The sequence below is a fragment of the Cyanistes caeruleus genome, chromosome 15, assembly GCF_971803275.1.
Source record: "Cyanistes caeruleus chromosome 15, bCyaCae1.hap1.1, whole genome shotgun sequence".
NCBI classification, from domain to species: Eukaryota; Metazoa; Chordata; class Aves; order Passeriformes; family Paridae; genus Cyanistes; species Cyanistes caeruleus.
Window position 1 is genome coordinate 4,620,838 of NC_141715.1, and position 21,715 is coordinate 4,642,552.

Here is a 21,715-nt window from a genome sequence, read left to right on the forward strand (position 1 = left end):
TACTATGTTCTAAACTTACCTTCTTATTGGGAAGATGATAAATCACTCAGACTGACTTAAACCCATTTTGCAAAATAGTATTATGATATTGGGTCCCTCAAAGAACAAAGGGCCCAGTTACAGCAGGAGGCTGGCTCCAAGGCAGTCTCTCTCTGAAGGACACGGAGGAAAACAAACACTATGGAGGAAAATCTCAGCAAATGTTTCTAGCTCCATTGTTCCTGTGAACAGCCAGCACTTCAGCAGGAAAGAAAACTAAAACAAAAGCAGGAAGCTGAGTGTTGTTAATAAGGAATAGGTATCCTTCCCAGCTGCTTGTTGACAAGTTCCCCTTGATCTCCTTTTTGTTCCTTCCCTATCCAGTCTCTTTATCTCAGTCAGCCTTATGAGATGGAACACTTTTCATAGGATTTCCAGGAGAAACCTTGCTGTTTCTGGGTTAGTGGAGAGCCACGAGTTGGGGAAGACACAGGGGAAATAATTCATGTCATTTTTTGCTAGTTGCAGTGTCCTTCCTAGATGTTTGCAGCATCTGCCAGATTTGCTTTCTTGCTATTCCTATAGGAGCTCTTCAGACTCGGCAGTCAGTGGAATTTAGTCTGCCTTGTCCTTCCTGGAGTCACAGGGCAAGATCCTTGGAGAGCAATAGATCCCCAAGCCATCAAGCATTGCATTTATGCATAGTCTGAGGAGGCTGCAGGGATTTTGGGTGCCCTCCAGGTCATGAGTGCAGCTGTGTTTGTTCAATCAACACCTGTAAGGCAGCAGCTTAGCACAGAGCCTGAGCAACAACAGGCAATTGGCTCTTGTGGGGGTAACTTCTCCCCATGGGACATGCTTTCCACTGAAATTCATTAGATGAATGGAAAATACAATGCTCTGAGCATCCTATTAGGGACAGCTGTGTGAACAAACAAATAATAGCTGCTTGTGGGTCTGTGTGTGTTTGTATGGGCACAAGAGCATGCACATACATAGTGTTTACAGGTATTGTATAGGCAAACAAACAGTGAATGTATGTGTGTGGAACTTGCTTCCAGCCATGAAGTGCATCAGTTAATGTGGCTAATTAAAAAGGTTCTGGAACACAGATCACCTATTACTTCCAAAAGTTAAGGCTTAAATTCAAAACTCTTTCTTCCGTAGGATATTTCAAGGCCCCGGCCACCGCAGAGAGCTCTGCCAGCGAACCCCATCCCATCCCGATCCAGAGGCTGGCAGGGGAGCAGCCCAGCTGTCCCACTGCCTCCTGGCCGCTCCAGAGCCCCAGCACACCTCCAGCCCAAGGCAGAGGTAGGCACTGAGAGGGTGGTGGGAAGCACCACTCACCCCTGGGCTCTGAAATGCTCTGAAGGGAATATCAGCCTGCAAAACACCTTCGTGCACAGCTCAGGTGGGTGGAGACAGAGAGGCTGTGGGTTGGTCACCTTTATTGCAGGGGGTCTCTATTTTTACTTGTTTCATATTAAGAATTTATTGAGTTGAGCAAAACAGTGAATTCAGTCCTCCCATGTCCCTGGACACTTCCTCAGGCATTTATGTGAGTGGGGCAGAGAAATGGGGTCAAGGGCTGTGGGACCCAGAAGTGTTAGTGAGGAGCAACAAAACACGAAGATTCACACAAGACTTGAAGATCCCAATAAAGAACAAAAATTCTTTCCAGCCTCTCTAGCTGTGGCTAAGGAGATGCTTTCTCTGCAGGGAGTGTTTCAAAAAATCATCCTGAATACAGGCATTTAATAAGGGATTTCTAGGCACTGTGTTCAGTGGGCCCTTTGCCACAAAACATCTCCACACAGCACAGTTATGTTGTCTCCAGTCTGCAATATACTGGAGGCCAGCTGTGGAAGATGGAGAAAACTACAGGAACTTCCTTGTGGGAGAGTTCCTGTGTGAAGCATTGGGTTGTGAATACAGACAGGCTAACATCAGCTCCAAGAGAGGGTGAGGATGGCACCTGTTCTTCCCTCAGTGCTCACTCCTTTTCCCCTTTTTCCATCTCACCCAGAATGCTGGTGCCTGGACAGCTGGAGCACTGAACAACTTGAAAATGGGACAGCCAGGCTCCCGTGGGCATTCCTGAAGCAGCTTGTTCCTGGCTGGCTCTGGCCTTCACAGGGCACTGGATGGCCTTCATCACCCAAAGCCACACTCACACCTTCACTGCCAGGACAGTGTCTCAGTTCCTCTCCTCCTGCCCCACCCCTCTTTCCTCTGTGACTCACCAGGCTGCAGTCAGGCATGGCAGGGCTGCCGCCCCAGGTACACGCCAGGCTCAGCTGGACCCTCTCTGCCTTTTCCACGTAGGGATGACTTGTTTATACGGTATTTAAATATTGTTGTGCAATATCCAGTGCAGGGATGGGGTGATGGGGTTTTCACGTGTTTTTAATCAGTTATTTAAGTGTTACCAGGGAGAACAAGCTGTGAGTGCAGGTGCTGGCCCCAATGGGCTTTCATGTGAGCCCTGTTGGCTTCCTCAGCCCCCCCATGCAGCTGCAGGAGCATATTGGTGCTATACAGAACCCACTGCCTCTGGGGAGAGCACAAGGCAGCTGGTGATAACATTCTTCAGTTTATTCTGTTTACAGGGGGTGGCAAATGGGGCCCCAACAGGGAGCCAACTGTGGAAATATAATTTGTGGAGCCACTGTGTGTTTTGATCAGCTTTAGCAGAGGGGATTGTTTTCCCCACATAACCCTCTTCAGCAGGAGCGTTGCAACCCTTCTGTCCTCCAGCACTTGCTTGTCTTCCCTTGCTGCTGTAAATCCCAAAAGCAGCCCCAGCATGGCCCATGAGCTCCAATCCTTGGCATTGGGACACACTCAAGGTACGACAGGGCAGCTCTGGCCCAGATCCAGAGCAAAAGGCCAGCAGGAAGCTCAGCAGAAGGCAGCGCTGAGACCCCTCTGCAGCGTGTGGTACTGTGAGCAGGAGATGGTTTTGCATGTGTCTCCTCAGGCTTTGGTTTGTGCTGAGCTGTAACTCAGCTGTCTGCTCCCCAAAGTAGTGAGAAACCTACCTGAAGAATGGCCAGGTTGGGAAACAGCCAAAATATTAACACAACACATGGTGCTTTTGTAGGGCAGCTCTCTTCCTCCAGGCTTTTTCTCCAGGCCATGGATGGAGAGAGCTGTCTGTGTGCACTTTAAACAGCTGATGGTTCTGACCCTGAGGACCCTCCCTTATGAATTTAGTTTTTTCTTCTCCTAATAGTTTGGCTTTTGTATGTGTTTTTTGTTTTTTTTTTTTAATTTCCTCAGGATTTTAAAAATAAGACCTTTTGTTATGCCAGATTTTTTTTTTCTTGAAATTATTCCCTATGAGAACACAGGGAAATCTGGAGCTGTGGTTACAACAGTCCTCTTGTGTCTCATTTATTATAGACAAATCCTCAAAGAGCATGACTGCTGCTCCACATGTGAGAAACTGTATTATTGGCATAAAGAAAATGAGTCTTGTTTGCTGGTTCTCTTTCCCTAAGATCTGCTCATTAAAGAAATCCCAGATAAACCCTAAGAACTCATTAAATCTGTAGTTATATGTAGAAGTGTATCTGTAGGATGACTTAAGTCACATTAGTTTTCACAACTTTACTACCTCTTTCTCCACAAGGAAACAGTTCACATGGTGTGTCTTGAAATTCTCACAGATTATTCCTTATCAATTTTAAACCTTTTCTTACCTTCTATGTGCCTGGAAAACAAACCAATCTAAAAAACTTATTTCTGAAATGAGGGAGGGCAAGGAAAAGACAACAGCTTTTGTCTTTTTCCTTAGTTGGGGTATATTACATATAAAGATGTGTATTCAAACAACCCCCAAACTTGTTGTTTCTTGGTATGTAATGGCAGGTTTGGCTGCTCACAGTGCAGGGCTGTACATACACTGTAATTGTTGATTCAACCACAAGAACTTGATCTCATATCTGAGCCCGTACTGAGGGCAGCAGCACTTCTTCTCCAACCCCTGATATTCAGCAAATGGCCACTAAAAGTCACTAAAATTATTTTCACTGCATTTCATGTGAGCATGGGATCAAGGTCTCTGACACACAGTGCTCAGAGAACAACTGGACATGCCCAAACTCTAATAGAAAACTTTATTGCTGGAATATCACCAAAATCTCCAAAAGGTAATTTTAAGTAAGTCCTTTTAAATTTTCAGATGTGTGCAAGTTGAGTGAATGAGACCAGGGGAACTGTAGGAGGAGTAAAAGATGGTAAAACCTGATTTTTTTGAAAGATAATATTACTTAGGAGAACTTATAACAAAATACATCTCACTTTCTTCCGTCCAGATGTTAATGGTTTACAATAATGCTCTCTATGCATCTATGCAAATACTTGAAGAATGCAATTCATTGTGCCTTTTGCCTAGTTTTAATAAAATTTGCTGGTTGTCATTAACAAATACTCTTTCACTGTCTATTATTTCATTACCTCAGTTCAAATCTTCATTTTCTACATGGTATTTCTCCAGGGATGGCAGGATTGCTTTAAAGAAATGCACTTCTAGAGTAAAGAAAGATGAGTCCCATTTACAGCCATTTTCTAAAATAAAATGCACAAAGCACCACACTGATTAGGATGCCAAAACCAAAGCTGGAGTGAGTGACTTGGATTATTTTCTGCCACCAAAGGAGGTCGCTGCTGTTTTACTCTGCTCCAGATGCTCTTTGTTGCTCTCAGCTGTCTCTCAGCCTCTTTGTCCTGGGTTGCAGTATATTCTATCACCATCCTCATGTACTGTTGAAACCAGGTGAGGCAGTGCTCCCTGCCTCCCCCCCCCCCCCCGGGCTACCTTCTGTTAATGGGCCCATCAATGCCCTGCCCCATGACTCATAGATAACTTCCCCCTGTATTGTCCCCTGTTAATGGGCCCACCACTGCCTTGCTGCATGACTCAGAGATAACTTCCTCCTGGACTGTTTTCTGTTAATGGCTCATCAAGGCCTTATCTCATGACTCACCATCCCATTGTGAGATGCTCCTCCCCGAGGGAGGAGCCAAGCATTCCATACTGGATATAAGCTGAGAATTCGAACACCACAGCAGCCCTTACCTACGGGACTTCCAGAGGACAGGAGCTACTGCTGGACTTTCAGCTGAAGACCAGACCCCCTTTCTTCCAGAGGATCACGCTTCAACAAGACCACCTCATCTGGACGACTACCATCACCCTAACAGGGTTCCAGGCTGTATTCTGACTCTGTCAGTGTTTTTGATATTATTGCATTTATTCTTTTTATCATTTTCCTATTAAATTATAATTCTGACTTGCGATCTCTCACTGGTTTGATTTCAAACTAGTACATATTTTGGCGCCCAACGTGGGGCATTAACCTGAGAGAAAGTCAGAATTGCAATTTCATATTAACAGAAACCTATCCACCATGGTGGTTGGCTTGTCTATATGAGTACTGTATCTTGCTCTCTATATTTTCCCTCACATGGGGAACTACTTGCCTGTTGTATTGCTCCTGTTGAGACCAGGGAATGGTATGAGAATTGCTTTATTGGTTTATTATGCTTATGGCATGATAACCTGTGAGGCAATGAATACCATTCGGAATATATACTCAATTTTGTTTGCTTGTCCTAGTCTGGGCTGCTACATCTGGGACCTTCTCAACAATCGCACCCTGCCCTTGGTGGGAAGAGTGGAGAGTGGTTTCTTCCAGCCTTTCAGGTCAAGCACAGCAGTTTTTAAAAATATTGAGTTCTCTCTGGATGCCAAGGACAGCCTAGTCTTGCTGTTTTGTTTTCTCTGCATGGCCTGCACCATGTACACCATGCTTAGAAACAAAGCACTGTTTGGTGTGGTACAGCGTCTTCTTGAGGAGGAAGAGAAAAGAACCAAGAGCAGAGCAACAGCATCCATGACCACACAGACTGCCACAGAGGAGAAAGGAACCAAGAGCAAAGCCACAGCGTCCGTGTCTACGCAGACTGCCACAGAGGAGAAAGAAACCAAGAGCAAAGCAACAGCATCCGTGTCCACTCAGACTGCCACAGAGGAGAAAGGAACCAAGAGCAAAACAACAGCGTCCATGTCTACGCAGACTACCACAGAGGAGAAAGGAACCAAAAGGGCCATGAGCACCTCCACACAAACAGTCACCGAACCAGAGCAGCCTAAACCGGTAGAAGTTGCCCCCATTCAGAAAAAGAAATCAAAAAGCAAATCAGTCCGCATAGTGACTGATGAGGGTGAGGCAGGACCTTCACACGCAGCGGAGGAGACAGAACCAGAGATTATCACTCGCTCTCTATCCCTAGGTGAGCTGCGTGATCTGCGGAGGGAATTCACCCGCCAGACGAACGAGTCCATCCTAACCTGGCTGCTCCGCATCTGGGACGCTGCAGCAAACGACACCATCCTGGATGGAAGTGAGGCCAGGCAACTGGGATCGCTGTCCCGGGATGTGGTCATTGACCAGGGGATTGGGAGAACCCAAGAAACTCTCAGCCTCTGGAGGCGACTGCTGACAAGTGTAAGGGACAGATACCTCTGCAAAGAAGACCTCCAGGTGCACCAGGGAAAATGGAGCACAATGGAACAGGGTATCCGATGCCTGAAGGAGTTGGCTGTGCTGAAGATCATTTTTGCAGAAGATGAGAGATTTCCTAAGAGCCCAGATAGTGTCCAGTGCACGTCACAGATGTGGCTGAGATTTGCACGGCTTGGACCAGAGATGTACTCCCGTTACCTGGCAACACTGCAATGGAGGGAAGGTGAGGACAGGGTGGGTGTCCTGGCCAATAAACTAAGAATCTACGAGGACACTGTCACTGCCCCGTTTCGCACCCATGTCTCATCTGTGGAAACAAGGCTGGCTGAGCAAGTCCGGAGCTTGATTGAAGAGGGCCATCAGAAACTAAAAAAGGAACTTAAGGAAGAAATTTACCACGTCTCCCCAGAACCAACAAGAGTCTCTGCTATTAGGAGTAGGCATTCCCCAGCCAGGGAGAAAGGATACACTCCACGAGGTAACCTCTGGTTTTTTCTCCAGGAGCATGGAGAAGACATGAAGAAGTGGGATGGAAAACCCACCTCCTCCTTAGCAGCCCGGGTACGTGAACTAAAAAGAGGGACAACTACCACAAGGAGCTCATCTAGAGCCAGCGCCGCTCCGGTCTCTCGTGGCCAGAACATCAGAAGGTATAGAAATGATGATATGAGTGATCCTCTTGAAGGGACATCAAGAGCATATTCACCGGAGGAGAGCAACGTGCACCATGACCAGGATTAGAGGGTCCCTGCCTCTAGCCAGGTAGAGGAGAGGGACAACCGAATCTATTGGACAGTGTGGATCCGATGGCCTGGCACATCTGACCCACAAAGATATACGGCTTTGGTTGATACCGGCGCTCAATGCACTCTAATGCCATCAAGGTATGTGAGAGCGGAACCCATTTCTATTTCTGGGGTGACAGGGGGATCCCAGGAGCTCACGGTACTGGAAGCTGAAGTGAGTTTAACTGGGAATGAGTGGCAGAAACACCCCATCGTGACTGGTCCAGAGGCCCCATGCATCCTCGGCATAGATTACCTCAGGAACGGGTACTTCAAAGACCCAAAAGGTTATCGCTGGGCTTTTGGGATAGCTGCTCTAGAGACAGAAGGCATCAGACAACTGAGTACCTTGCCTGGTCTCTCAGACAACCCTTCTGCTGTGAGACTACTGAGAGTTGAAGAACAACAGGTACCAATTGCCAGAGCAACAGTGCACCGTCGGCAATACCGCACCGACAGAGACTCTGTAGTCCCCATCCATACGATGATTCGTGAGCTGGAGAGCCAAGGGGTGGTCAGCAAGGCTCGTTCACCCTTTAACAGCCCCATATAGCCAGTGCGTAAGTCCAGTGGAGAATGGAGACTGACGGTGGATTACCGTGGACTGAATGAAGTCACGCCACCACTGAGTGCAGCCGTACCAGACATGCTGGAGCTTCAGTATGAGCTGGAATCCAAAGCAGCAAAGTGGTACGCGACCATTAATATTGCAAATGCGTTTTTCTCCATTCCTCTGGCAGCAGAGTGCAGGCCTCAGTTTGCCTTCACCTAGAGGGGTGTGCAGTATACCTGGAACCGATTGCCCCAGGGGTGGAAGCACAGTCCTACTATCTGCCATAGACTGATCCAGACTGTGCTGGAAAAGGGTGAGGCTCCAGAACACCTGCAGTACATTGATGACATCATTGTGTGGGGGAACACGGCAGCAGAAGTATTTGAGAAGGGACAGAAGATCATCCAGATTCTCCTGAAGGCTGGTTTTGCCATCAAGAGGAGCAAAGTCAAGGGACCTGCCCGGGAGATCCAGTTCCTGGGGGTAAAGTGGCAAGATAGACGGCGTCAGATTCCCACTGAAGTCATCAATAAGATCACTGCGATGTCTCCACCGACCAACAAGAAGGAAACACAAGCTTTCCTAGGTGCCATAGGCTTTTAGAGAATGCACATTCCTGAATATAGCCAGATTGTGAGCCCTCTCTACCTGGTTACCCGCAAGAAGAACAATTTCCATTAGAGCCCTGAACAACAACAAGCTTTCGCCCAGATCAAACAGGAAATCGCTCATGCGGTAGCCCTTGGTCCAGTCAGAACGGGGCCAGAAGTGAAAAACGTGCTCTACTCTGCAGCCGGGAACAATGGTCTGTCCTGGAGCCTTTGGCAGAAGGTGCCTGGTGAGACTCGGGGTCGACCACTGGGATTCTAGAGCCGAAGCTACAGAGGATCCGAGGCCAACTACACCCCAACAGAGAAGGAAATTTTGGCCGCCTATGAAAGAGTCCAAGCTGCCTCAGAGGTCATTAGTACTGAAGCGCAGCTGCTTCTGGCACCCCGACTGCCGGTGCTGGGGTGGATGTTCAAGGGAAAGATTCCTTCCACGCATCATGCCACCGATGCTACTTGAAGCAAATGGATTGCCCTCATTACACAGCGTGCCCGTATTAGAAACCTGAACCGCCCTGAGATTCTGGAAATTATAACAAACTGGCCTGAAGGTGAGACTTTTAGATTATCTTCTGAAGAAGAAGAGCAAGTGACACGTGCTGAGGAAGCCCCACCATATAATGAGCTACCGGAGAGTGAAAAACGATATGCCCTCTTCACCGATGGTTCCTGCCGAATTGTAAGCACTAACCGGAAATGGAAAGCTGCTGTATAGAGCCCCACACGACGAGTTGCACAAGCTACCGAGGGAGAGGGTGGATCGAGTCAGGTCGCAGAACTTAAAGCTGTCCAGCTGGCTTTAAATATTGCTGAAAGAGAGAAGTGGCCGAGGCTCTATCTCTACACTGACTCCTAGATAGTAGCTAATGCTCTGTGGGGATGGCTGGATCGATGGAGAAAAGCCAACTGGCAGCGCAGAGAGAAACCCATCTGGGCCGCTGAGATTTGGCAAGACATCGCCGCTCGGGTGGAGAAGCTGATCGTGAAGGTTCGACACGTGGATGCTCATGTACCCAAAAGTCGAGCTAATGAAGAGCACCGTAACAATGAGCAGGTGGATCGAGCTGCCAAGGTGAAAATATCACAGGTAGATCTGGACTGGCAGCACAAGGGAGAATTATTTTTAGCTCGTTGGGCCCATGATGCCTCTGGTCATCAGGGACGAGATGCAACGTACCGATGAGCTCGTGAGCGAGGGGTGGACCTTACTATGGACAGCATCTCACAAGTTATCCACAACTGCGAGACCTGCGCTGCAATCAAACAGGCCAAGCGGGTGAAGCCTCTGTGGTACGGTGGAAGATGGTCCAAGTACAGGTATGGGGAAGCCTGGCAAATTGACTACATCACCCTTCCCCAAACCCGCCAAGGCAAGCGCTACGTGTTGACCATGGTGGAAGCAACCACTGGATGGCTAGAGACATACCCTGTGCCTCATGCTACTGCCCGGAACACCATCTTGAGCCTGGAAAAGCAAGTCCTTTAGAGACATGGCACCCCTGAGAGAATCGAGTCAGACAACGGGACGCATTTCAAGAACAGCCTCGTAAGTACTTGGGCCAGAGAACATGGAATTGAATGGATCTATCATATCCCTTATCATGCACCAGCTGCTGGGAAAGTTGAACGGTGCAATAGACTACTCAAGACTACCCTAAAAGCACTTGGTGGAGGAACCTTCAAAAATTGGGAAGTGAACTTAGCAAAGGCCACCTGGATGGTTAACACCAGAAGATCCATCAATCGAGCTGGTCCTGCCCAGTCTGAACCCTTGCACACGGTGGATGGAGATAAAGTCCCTGTGGTACACATGAGAAGTATGTTAGGAAAGACTGTTTGGATTAATCCCACCTCAGGCAAGAGCAAACCTATCCGTGAGATTGTCTTCGCTCAAGGACCTGGTTGCACTTAGTGGGTAATGCGGAAAGATGGAGAAACCCGATGTGTGCCACAAGGAGACCTCATTTTAAGTGAGAACTGTGTGTAAGGTTCCATTGTATATATATATATATATGTGTGTGTGTGTGTGTGAAGTTTAAGGAAGGTACTGATTTGGAATTATGTAGATGGTAATAGAATAAGGGGTGGATTATGTCCTGGGTTGCAGTATATTCTATCACCATCCTCATGTACTGTTGAAACCAGGTGAGGCAGTGCTCCCTGCCTCCCCCCCCCCCCCCGGGCTACCTTCTGTTAATGGGCCCATCAATGCCCTGCCCCATGACTCATAGATAACTTCCCCCTGTATTGTCCCCTGTTAATGGGCCCACCACTGCCTTGCTGCATGACTCAGAGATAACTTCCTCCTGGACTGTTTTCTGTTAATGGCTCATCAAGGCCTTATCTCATGACTCACCATCCCATTGTGAGATGCTCCTCCCCGAGGGAGGAGCCAAGCATTCCATACTGGATATAAGCTGAGAATTCGAACACCACAGCAGCCCTTACCTACGGGACTTCCAGAGGACAGGAGCTACTGCTGGACTTTCAGCTGAAGACCAGACCCCCTTTCTTCCAGAGGATCACGCTTCAACAAGACCACCTCATCTGGACGACTACCATCACCCTAACAGGGTTCCAGGCTGTATTCTGACTCTGTCAGTGTTTTTGATATTATTGCATTTATTCTTTTTATCATTTTCCTATTAAATTATAATTCTGACTTGCGATCTCTCACTGGTTTGATTTCAAACTAGTACACTCTTCATCCTTTAGGGCTACACCAGTAAGATGAAGTAATGAAAAACTTTCAGATCCACCTGAAACTATGTTGTTGTTGGTGGTTTTTTTTTTAAAAAAAACCCCTTTATTTCCCTTCCCACATTCCAAAAAGATAGCACTGAAATGTTATTAAAATAGATTGCATTGTCCTCTCTCCCAAAGCCCCAGACTGTATTTGCTCAGTGATGCTCACACCCAGATATAATCAGGTGAGCATTTCAGAGGACAGCGGGACACCTCTTAGGGCTCAAAGAATTTGGGGGATTTTTCAAGGTCAAGGTATTTCCCGAGGGAAAAATATTTAACATTTGAAATCACTTGGTCTTTCAGACTGGAAAAATTGTCACGAGAAATCTTGGAGACAGTGGTAGAGTTTCTCTTGACCTGGTGTTTGCCCTGCCAGAGCTCCCCAACCTGAGCAGGAATTGCCCTTCCTCAGGTGGGGTCTGGGTCAGGCCCAGCAACTTCACCAAGGCTTAGGTACCAGAGCAGCTCAGGAAAAAAAAACAACCCAACAAACAAAACTCCCATAAAAATAATTAACACTGCTCCAGGGAAACTCCTGCACCTCACAAAAAAACAAAAGCTGGAGAAGATCTCTCTGTAAAAATACTCCATGGCTTGAGTCCTGCCACTGAGCCTGAGTGAGCAGCTATTGCAAAATCCACCATATTTTGCCCATATTCACGTCCCCTTCTTTGCAGAGCAAGTGATTAAACATGGATGAGCCGAGTCTGAATAGCACCGTTCAGTCCTTGTCTCCCACCTCCTCTTGAGACGCTGGTGTGTATTTTAGAGTTCATGCAAGTGTCTAGAAAGGAAACAAAAAAAGACAAAAACCACTGATCAATGATCCATCCAGGCCTGGAAACAGAGACATCAGTGGCCAGCCAGGGGAAGGAGTGAAGGGTAAACATCAGCCCTGCCAAGAATAAGAGATGGGAAGGGGCCTCAGAGAGGAGCTTTGTTCCAGCACTATCGTATTTCTAGAGGATTTTTGTTTCCAGTGGCTGCATGTATTAGGGTGCAGAGAGGATTAAGCACACCCTTTGCTGCCACACCAAGACAGAGATCCCATCCAAAAGCCTGGAGAAAGATTTGACTTTGGAAAAGACACAGTTAATTTTATCTTCTGCTTTTCCTTTTTAAAATTTTCCCCTGGCACCTGGAATACTGACATCACCCACCCAACCTCCAGTCCCCTGAGTGTAAATCCCTAATGTAGAGCATGAATACTTTGGGTTTATCCTCTGGGGCAATGCTGGAGTTGTCCACCTCTATCAGGATGTTCTTGTCATCTCTGGTGACCGGTGCTGGCTGCTCATTCTGCAGGACTTGGGGTAAATTCCCTAAACTGACATCCATGTCTTTGAAAGCATGGAGTAAAAACACCCCCAAAATGATGGTGAGGAAGCCACAGACTGTGCCAATGATGTCAACCACGGTCATGGTGACCCACTCCTTAAAGAGGATGATGGAAGTGGCGATGACGATGGTGGTGAACAGCACGTAGTAGATGGGGAACACCAAAGAGGTGTTGAAAATGTCTAGAGACTTGTTGAGGTAGTTGATCTGTGTGGTGATGGATGCCACCAGCGTGATGACCAGGATCCAGGTCAGTGGGTGCTGCAGCACAGGCTGGCCAGCAAAGAAGCCCTTGATGGCAATTCCCAAGCCCTTGACTGAGGACACGGAGAAGGCGCCGATAACGGAGCAGATGGTGAGGTAGACGAGGATGTTGCTCTGGCCATAACGGGGGGCGAGGAAGAAGATCAGGAGGAAGCAGAGAGCCAGGAGGATCGAAGCATAAGCCAGGAAACCTGCAGGAGGGAGAGAAGAAGTCAAAACTCCAGCAGTGGGCATGGGGAGAGGTTTGCACTGCCCAGCCCCGAGAGGGAAAACACGGCTGGCTGCGTACCCGGCTCCTTCAGCTTGGAAGTCATTTCCTCCAGAGTGGTGACCGCCTCGTCCTCTGGGGCGTGTATGACCATCACAGTGCTGCCCACCAGGCTCAGCAGGCAGCCCAGCTTTCCCAGCAGGTTGAGCCGTTCTCCAAGCAAGTATGAGGACAGAATGGCACTGCACAGGACAGGAAAACGTCAGCCGGTGCTTTGCGCTCCTTTAAAGAAGGAGCAGCAGCTCTAAGAAACTTAAGAATGTTTCCATGTGATACAAGGATGCAATTTTGGTGTTAATTAGTTGGATTCCAGTGGGTTAACACACAATCACATGGCATCTATCACAGCTGAACCTGCAGGGGTGCAGGTGTGACCTGTAGATCACAGCTCTTGTGTCAGCAAGGTGCAAAAATGCTGAAAATTTTTAGCACATCCTCAGAAATATTTTCTCAGGGTTGGAAGAATCATTCAGGAGCTGCTGAGCATTATGAAGCTTTTAGTGATCAAGAAAATTACTTCAAGGGCCAGTGTAACAGAGAAAAAACCTGAGCCTAACAACAAAAAAGCTATGTTAATTTCAATTAAATCATCAGCACTATTAAGCCTCAGAGAAACTCTGAAAGTACTGGGGATACAGATATATCTGCAAAAATATCTAGTTGTCCAAAAATAATCTGGGGAAAGACACCAGAGCAGTCCTAACTCTCAGTTTGCTTATGCATTTTATAATACAGACTTTCTATAAAACCTTAAGTAGCCAGAGCCATGTATTTTGGTAGGAATCTCCTATTTAAAAAAAACAAAACTATAAAACAGGGTTTCAGCCCTTTTGGGAACAGCCAGAAGAATAAAACCCTACAACATGAGAGGACCCTAAAAGCTTATAAAATAAAAGGCAGGTGAAAGGCAGTTTGAAAACAAGCTTGGTATTTTTGACCCTTTTGAATTTTTAGTACTCTTGATTACAAAAACAAAACAAAACCAAACAAACAAACATTAAAACCCTACCAATCCTAAGTGGTTAAAGAGCTGGAATAAGGAATGAAGTAATGCAGATATTTGCAATAATTTAACCTGCAGTGTTTGTGGCTGCTCTCCATATCCAGCATTTCCAGAAGGGCAAGCTACTTAATTCAGTGGTTCCCAAATGATCCCCCAAAAGGACAACAACTTTTAAAGCATTTTTTAGAAAACACTGAGACTTTTTTTTCCCTTTGGACAGAATAAATCATATTAGTATCCCTTCAAGTCTATTTTCACAAGTCAAACAGTCAGAAAAGAAAAAAATAAAAGTCAAATTGCAAATTATAGACACAAAAATCACCTTATGAGCACGCTCAGAGCCCCCAGAGGTGTGACAATAGTTGCAGGAGCAAAGGCATAGGCAGCGAAGTTGGCAGCTTCCCCTCCACCCACTAGACAAACACAAGAAAAATAAATACCAGTGAGTTACAGAGCACCTTCTGCGTTTTCTCTTGGGCGTTTGCAAACCAGCAAGATGTCACTTGGAGCGTGGGTTTTATGCTGGGGGTTTCACCCTGCTGCTAAACAGGGGCAGACAGTGGGTGAAAATCAATCTCAGATGAAAAAAGGCATCCCTGGAGAAGGGAACCCCTCCATGGGAAGGGCTGGGGGTGCCAGGGCTGAGCCAGGTCAGGGCTGACCCACCTGGGCTCATGAACCCCCAGCCCAGCCAGGCTGTGTGGGGTTAAGGGAGGGGGCTGCTTGTCCCCTCTACCCCATGTCCCTGGGGCTGAGGGGTCTCTCTCTGGCTGGGCTGTCCCTGTCCCTGAGCAGTGAGGCTGTGCTGGCTCACAGTGAGGGCACAGCGAGGTGAGGACACCTTGAGCTGCAGCTGCCACGGTGAGAGCCAGGAAAGAGGGCTCTGAAACACCCTGTAGTAAAATCTGCTGCTCCCTGTGCAGATTCCAGCCAATTTTAGGAGATACTCTAAACACTGCAGCAGGAAATGAAGGTTTTAATTCTTGTTTCAAGGGAAAGCAAGTTTTTTTCAAGGGAAGAGGTAACACCTCTTTGTTATCTCCCTGTGCTGCAGTATGTGTGCTCATTCCTGGAGCCCCCAGGCATGCAGGGGAGGCTGTTTGCCCTGTGCCTGGTACACAGACAGACCTGCTAGCTGCCCTATTTAAACCTGGCTTTTCACGCTTTTGATCAGGTAAAACTGAGCTAGCAGGTCCTGCCAGTCCTGCAGGAGGATGGAGAGGGAGATCCTGCGTGGATGACTGCCTCTCCTCTCCCTGAAGAACCTCTGCTGAGCACGATACTCAGCTTGTTCCACACCTCATTCACAGGGACAGGCCCTGGAAAAGCTGCAAACCCAGGGAAACAGCTCCTACTTACTGGTTAACAAGCCAGCCCACCAGAGCCAGTCCTTTAGGTAGCCGTGGCCTCCATCTCCTGGGGAAAAAAAGCACATGCAGGAGTTAACAACCATATTCTTCAGAGGAAGAGATGAGAATGCCCCTTTGGAGAGGGATAAATTGCAAGGGGAGAGTGTGACAAAAGAACAGGGAAGAATGGACTGTGTTGGGAGCTAATCCAATACTGGTCCTAAGCCACTGTTGGACATAAGGAGCTTGAGCCTGCTGACATGGTGAGCCCTGCTTTTGCTGGGTCAGGGAGAGACCACGTTTTTGATAAATCTGACCTGGCTGGAGCTGTCAGTAACAGCAGTGTTTGGCTTACCTTGGAGGAAAGTGATGTGCTCACATAGCAGGGGTGACACACAGGGACTGAGAGATTGCGGGGTGAGATAGGACAAGGGTCAATGAAATGTTGAACAGGAAGACTTCTGGACACTTTTGCTAAAGTTCAGCCTCCTCTGGTTCCTCAAGAACTCCATAAATGCTAAAGTTCAAATGTTATGCTTTGATATTCCTTAGAAATTGCTGGTTTATTTGTTTTACGGTCTTTTTGCTTGGTCGGGGTTTTTCCCAAGAACTCTTTTTGTCAGTTGCAATTTTCTGTCATTAATCTCTAATTCCTTTCAGAATGTTAAACATTCTGAAGCATAGGGAGGGGTTTGCTCTTGTTTTACTCACTTGGCTCTGCTGTGGGAAGAGTTCATGGAAGGAAGGAGAGAGACATCTACAGCTGAAGCAAAACTGACATTTCATTGTGCAAATATAATGTCAAAAAGCAAACCCCAAATCTGTGTTCAGCAGCTGCATGTGGCCAGCTGAGTGACAGAGGATGGAGATAGAGCTGGGACTGCCCAGTGGCTCAGATGCTGTTGGTAGCTTTGCTGGCTGTCTCTGGACAGTCACTTCATCATCCCATGCCTGTGTCCCATATGGGCACAGAGCAAAATGGGGATGGTAAATCCTCTGAAAGATTATTTAAGAACTGTTCCTAGGTCAGAAGTGGGAAGCAGCAGTATTTTAATTATCATTGCTCTGTTTTGCAGTTATGCAAGTAGGTCAGCTGCCAGGTAGGACTTACCCTGCTGCTGGAGCACGTTTGCAATGCTGATGGGATGTGTCCAATTCCACAGCGCAATTGTGCTCTAGGCAGCGCTGCTCCACCACTGCCCATCCTCACCCTGAGAGCCTGGTGCTAGAGGAAAGTTATCTGCAGGTTGTTGTGCAACACAGCTCCAAAGGATCCCTTCTGAAGCCACAGGGCTCCCAGAGAGCCGGCCTGTCCTGCTCACACACGGCTCCTGTAATCCATCCAAGCACACAGAGCTGCATCCCTGTCCCGGTGACCTGCTGGCAAAGCTGCTGGTGCTTCACTGAGAGCAAGAGTGGGGCTGTGCTGCTCTGCTCCGGGCTGGGCAGGCTTTCTGCAAAGGGACCCACTTCAAAGAGCTTTTAGCACATTGCTGGGTGATGGGCATGCATTGCTCTGCTGTGGAGGCAGGTCTGGTCTCACAGGACAATCACTTGCAATTCGTGGTGCCAGGCAGGGGAATGCAGCTTTTAGCTGAACTCTTCCAGTGCAGGGCTCTGTAAATTAGCTCCTTTCCAATGCCAAGAGTGTAAATTAGCTCCTTTCCAATACAGAGGCTGTAAATTAGCTCCTCAGCTCCCACGTAGCACTGCTGTCTGGGTCTGACCCACAAAGATGCATCCACAAAAGCTCCTATTTATATTGCTGATGGAAGACTGACTGTACCCAGAGGTGTTCCCTTGCCTCAGGAGTGCTGGAATTTGGATTGTGTGTGCAGTCCTAGGAACAGGTGGTCCCTCCCTCTCCTGCCCCCAGGTAAGCCTTACCTGCCCTGGTGCCTCCCTTCTCCACCAGCCGTAGCAATCCCTTTTTCTTGAGGATGACGCTGCTCCCGATGAGGAAGCTGGAGAAGACAGCCAAGCCCAGGCCAATGTAGAATCCATAATTGTTTTCCAGCTGAGTTATCCAGGAATTACCTGAAGTCCCATTGTCCTGGACACGGTCAGCTGGGACAGCACTGCTGATCACTTGGCACACGACCCGGTGGGAAAGGCACGAAAGAGTGATCAGAGAGCCTTGGAAATAAAACAGCAAATCACTGACATGACTATCAACACTGTCCCTGCTCCCCTGGGCTCATCCAGGTGTCCCCCTGCACTGCCACCCGTGCTGCCCAAAGGTCTCCAAAGCTCAGGACACCTCTTTACTCTCATGTGGAAATGGCAGGGTGTTGTCTGACAGATTTATGGCCTGCAGTTCAGGCATCTCTTTGACACTGAATGAGTCTACATACCAAGCTGGCAGGCCACAAGGACCTCCAAAAAGTAATTTGAATTTCCAAATATATATGCCAGAGTATCTCCACCAAACTGCAAAGTGATGGGGTTGAACTAGGCTTTATCAACACTTAACCTTGTTGATCCAAAGGCTTTGGTGCTTTCCAGCCAACTAATCCTCACACCTGCCAGCTCATCAGCAGTTGTAACTTCGGGTTTAATGTGGAGTGATGCCAACACTTTGTAACTGTGCATCTGTTCCTGCTCTGTGTGCTGAGCTGTGTCCTAAGACAACACCAGATTCACCTCGGACAATTCATTTCCTCTGCTCTTTAATGGTTTTATTCTCTTTGCAGAGTGCCTGAGTGCCCCCAAAGCAAAGCCAGTCCTGCCAGTGTGGAAGGACTGAGAACAGCCTCAGTGTCTGCTGTTAACACCAAAAGCTCTGCAGCCCTGTGGCTCTGGCCAAGGTGTGCTGCTGCGTGGGGGTGGGAAAATTGCAGAGTTTCTTCCTCCCCTGGCACTCCTACCACACCCAGCACATCTTCCCATCGCAATCTTTACTCCAAGTGTAGTAAAAGCGGTGTGACTGTGAACATCAGGTAGAGTACAAAAGTCTCTTTGTAGTAAAAGACTTCAGGTGGTTTTTTTTGGTTTTATTTTTTTTTTTTCCTGGACTCACATAGGAATTACAGAGCAAGTATTTATGTCTCTGCAGGCAGGAGCACAGAATGGCTCCCAGCAGTGTCAGGAGCCTGGGCATGGGCCCCACATTTTTCCTGAACCAGAAGCCTGGCTTAGATCTTAAGCATCTGCAACCCTGGCCCCAGCTCACACAGCTGAGGTTTTGGATCTGAACAGGCTATAAACGTTTTTCTAAAGGAAAAAATACCAGTGACTTTCTAGATGACTTTCCAAGGGTTCCCTAATAATATTTTTCTTTTTTTTTTCCTACTAGAAAAACATTCTTGATCGTGGAAATATTCCCTTGGGTATAAGGGGGGGGAACTTGCCTCCTCGGTTGGGTGAAAATCTCCACAAGGTACTACCGGGCACAAGCATAAAGCAGCGGGATGGCGAGACTACCGACTGGATAAAGGGATCCTTAAAGGGAAAAACCAGCTCCTGGTTTCTCTGTGCACTCGAGGGCTGTGCTGCCGGCTGCTCAAGTGTCCCTATTCCTACACAGACTTCAAAAAAAGGGAAAGAACCCCCAAAGCCAGGAAAGAGCCCGAAGCAGAGCAGTGACAGAGGACAGCCCCAAAGCCGGGGGGACGAGGCCGAGGGATCCGGGCCGGAGCGGCCGCGCCATCCCGGACCTGCCCCGGTCCTGTCCCGGTCCTGTCCCGGTCCTGTCCCGGTCCTGTCCCGGACCTGCCCCGGTCCTGTCCCGGTCCTGTCCTGACCCGGTCCCGGACCTGCCCCGGTCCTGTCCCGGTCCTGTCCCGGTCCTGTCCCGGACCTGCCCCGGTCCTGTCCCGGTCCTGTCCCGGTCCTGTCCTGACCCGGTCCCGGACCTGCCCCGGTCCTGTCCCGGTCCTGCCCCGGTCCTGTCCCGGTCCTGTCCTGGCCCTGCCCCGGTCCTGTCCTGGCCCTGCCCCGGTCCTGGCCCGGTCCTGGCCCGGTCCTGCCCCGGTCCTGTCCCGGTCCTGTCCTGACCCGGTCCCGGACCTGCCCCGGTCCTGTCCCGGTCCTGCCCCGGTCCTGTCCCGGTCCTGCCCCGGTCCTGCCCCGGTCCTGCCCCGGTCCTGGCCCGGTCCCGGTCCTGTCCTGGCCCGGTCCCGTGTCCCGGGCTGCACCCACCGTTGCCGCAGCTGCTGTTGGTCTCCAGCGGCTCCATGGCTCTCCGGCCCCCAGCACATCCCGGGCCGAGGGCAGGGCCGGGCACACCTGAGCCCGCCCCGCTCCTCCCCGGGCCGGCCCCTCGCTGGGCTGGGAGCGCTGGCAATGCCCTGCCGGGCTGTGCAGCGTCCCCTGGGCCAGCCCCCGCATCCCCAGCCCCTGTCCCCATCCTCCCGGCCCTTGTCACCCTCCTCCCGGCCCTTGTCCCCATCCTCCCAGCCCCTGTCACCCTCCTCCCAGCCCCTGTCCCCATCCTCCCAGCCCTTGTCCCCATCCTCCCGGCCCCTGTCCCCATCCTCCCAGCCCCTGTCCCCATCCTCCCAGCCCCTGTCCCCATCCTCCCAGCCCCTGTCCCCATCCTCCCAGCCCTTGTCCCCATCCTCCCAGCCCCTGTCCCCATCCTCCCAGCCCCTGTCCCCATCCTCCCAGCCCTTGTCCCCATCCTCCCAGCCCCTGTCCCCATCCTCCCAGCCCCTGTCCCCATCCTCCCAGCCCTTGTCCCCATCCTCCCAGCCCCTGTCCCCATCCTCCCAGTCCTTGTCCCCATCCTCCCAGCCCCTGTCCCCATCCTCCCGGCCCTCGTCCCGTGCCCGTCCCCGCCTGCCCGGTCGCTGCGGTGCCACCTCCGGGGGTTCTGTCCCCTCGCACAGAGCCGGGAGCAGGCTGTGCCGCAGGGGTTTTTCCTCTGGAGGGTGTTTCCGTGCTGCTGGGGCAGCAGGAGGGTGGCTCAGAGCCCAGCTGCGGGGTTAGGGGAGCCTGCTGTGCACCGAGGGGCTGTGCGAAGCCAGGGGCTGAACTCAGGCGTGGTGGAAATAGAAATTAAAGGTAAACGAGAGAAATGTTAGTGGCAATGTCAGCTTAGTTGCTGGACTCGAGCTTGGAGGTATTTTTCAGCCTTTTGGGCTGAACAATATATGAAGGATATAAAGTTCTTAGGGAGCATCCAAAGGAGGGCCACAAAGATTGTGAAGGGTCTGGAGCAGAAGCCATGTGAAGAGCAACTGAAGTCACTTGGTTTGTTCAGACTGGAGAAGAGGAATCTCCATCAACTCCCCCTCCCTAAGCCTCCCTTGCTGGTTCTGGTGTGTGAACGTTTTGGAGTGTGTGGCACATCACTTCTGCCTTCATCCCCATCCTCCCCTGCCGACCTCCCTCCCTGCATTTGTGCTCAGTGGCTGTGTGTACACAGAAACCTCATGCTGATAGAGAAGTCCTTTCCTTGTCATTAGCCAAGTTCTGCTGTAAGTCAACAGAGATAAGTAAAACCAATAGTGAAACAAGAGCTTTGCTTCACCAAGCCCACATTTATAGGTATAGACAGGATCCCTGTCATAAAGCAATATAAAGATACAAGATTTGCAGGACCTGAATGTCTGAAAATTTGCCTTTTTTTTTTTTTTTCCCCTCAAAAAATAAATTGCCTGTTACTACAGGAATCACCCTTAAAAGATCAGGCTGCAGCACTGCTAACACCTCATGACTCCTTCATTCAGTGCCTGATCCTATCTCTGAGCAACTGTTTCCAGCAAATGTAATGCTCAAGTGCTTTGTGAGTCATTTGATTTTAATCAAGTCTGCTCATCCATCACAGTCCTGTGGGCCATTGGCTGGGAGAGACTGTGCCAGCCAAATCCCACGTCCTCCCCTCTATGCCAGGGCACTTGATAATCAATCCAAATCATATGGCAGCAGGTTTTGATGTAGGAAATGAAATGTGTGTTGATTTATCAGTGTTCTGGGAGCAACTTCTGCTGCTGTTATTTATTATGCAACCAAAAAGGACAAGACCCTGGCAAGATGATGATGGTGGGATTTGGCCTCTGTTTAGTAAATTTCCTGGCTGATGCTGGTTAGGAGCTATTCATGCAATGTGTGAATACAGGGCTGGTTGTAGAAATCCAGTGTGATGGTGAAGTGGAACAAGTATTTGCTGTGTTTGCAGTGCTGGCTGCCTGTGCTGGCTGGGGGAACTCGTGTCCCCTGTCCCCTCACAGGCTGCTCTGCCTGTTCATTCTGGTGCTTGGGGATCTCCTCTTTGCTGGACCTTTTCCAACACCCTGAGGTCTTGCTGGCAGCTGGGGAGGCCTAATTGTGGTGTGGTTATT

The 21,715-nt window shown here is 49.3% G+C and overlaps 2 protein-coding genes across 5 annotated transcripts in view; one reads left to right on the forward strand and one right to left on the reverse strand.

Annotated features, from left to right (window-relative positions):
- ADAM19 (ADAM metallopeptidase domain 19) overlaps positions 1-4,414 on the forward strand; it is a 32,574-nt gene extending 28,160 nt beyond the window's left edge. For all 4 annotated transcript variants that reach the window (XM_086852102.1, XM_086852105.1, XM_086852103.1 and 1 more), the window contains 2 exons: positions 1,147-1,293; positions 2,009-4,414. In XM_086852102.1, the coding sequence (XP_086708228.1) occupies positions 1,147-1,293; positions 2,009-2,083 (222 nt within the window). In that variant the 3' untranslated portion in view covers positions 2,084-4,414. The remainder of the gene's footprint in view (positions 1-1,146; positions 1,294-2,008) is intronic.
- On the reverse strand, positions 4,087-19,728 carry NIPAL4 (NIPA like domain containing 4). Its single transcript, XM_086852110.1, has 8 exons — positions 19,572-19,728; positions 17,319-17,567; positions 15,442-15,498; positions 14,405-14,495; positions 13,101-13,261; positions 12,419-13,002; positions 11,161-11,993; positions 4,087-4,704 (listed from the first exon to the last, which is right to left on the reverse strand). The coding sequence occupies exons 1-7, from the start codon at positions 19,606-19,608 to the stop codon at positions 11,982-11,984; spliced, it is 1,191 nt and encodes a 396-aa protein (XP_086708236.1). The 5' UTR covers positions 19,609-19,728; the 3' UTR covers positions 4,087-4,704; positions 11,161-11,981.
- Between the last annotated feature and the right edge of the window lie 1,987 nt (positions 19,729-21,715).

Bases quoted from the DNA above. Each gene is read 5' to 3' on its own strand.
- NIPAL4 (XM_086852110.1), bottom strand. From the start codon at position 19,608: ATGGAGCCGCTGGAGACCAACAGCAGCTGCGGCAACG. The intron at 14,496-15,441 runs GTAAGTAGGAGC...GTGTTTGTCTAG, and splicing joins GTGGGCTGGCTTGTTAACCA to TGGGTGGAGGGGAAGCTGCC. The intron at 13,003-13,100 runs GTACGCAGCCAG...TCCCTCCTGCAG, and splicing joins TTCCAAGCTGAAGGAGCCGG to GTTTCCTGGCTTATGCTTCG.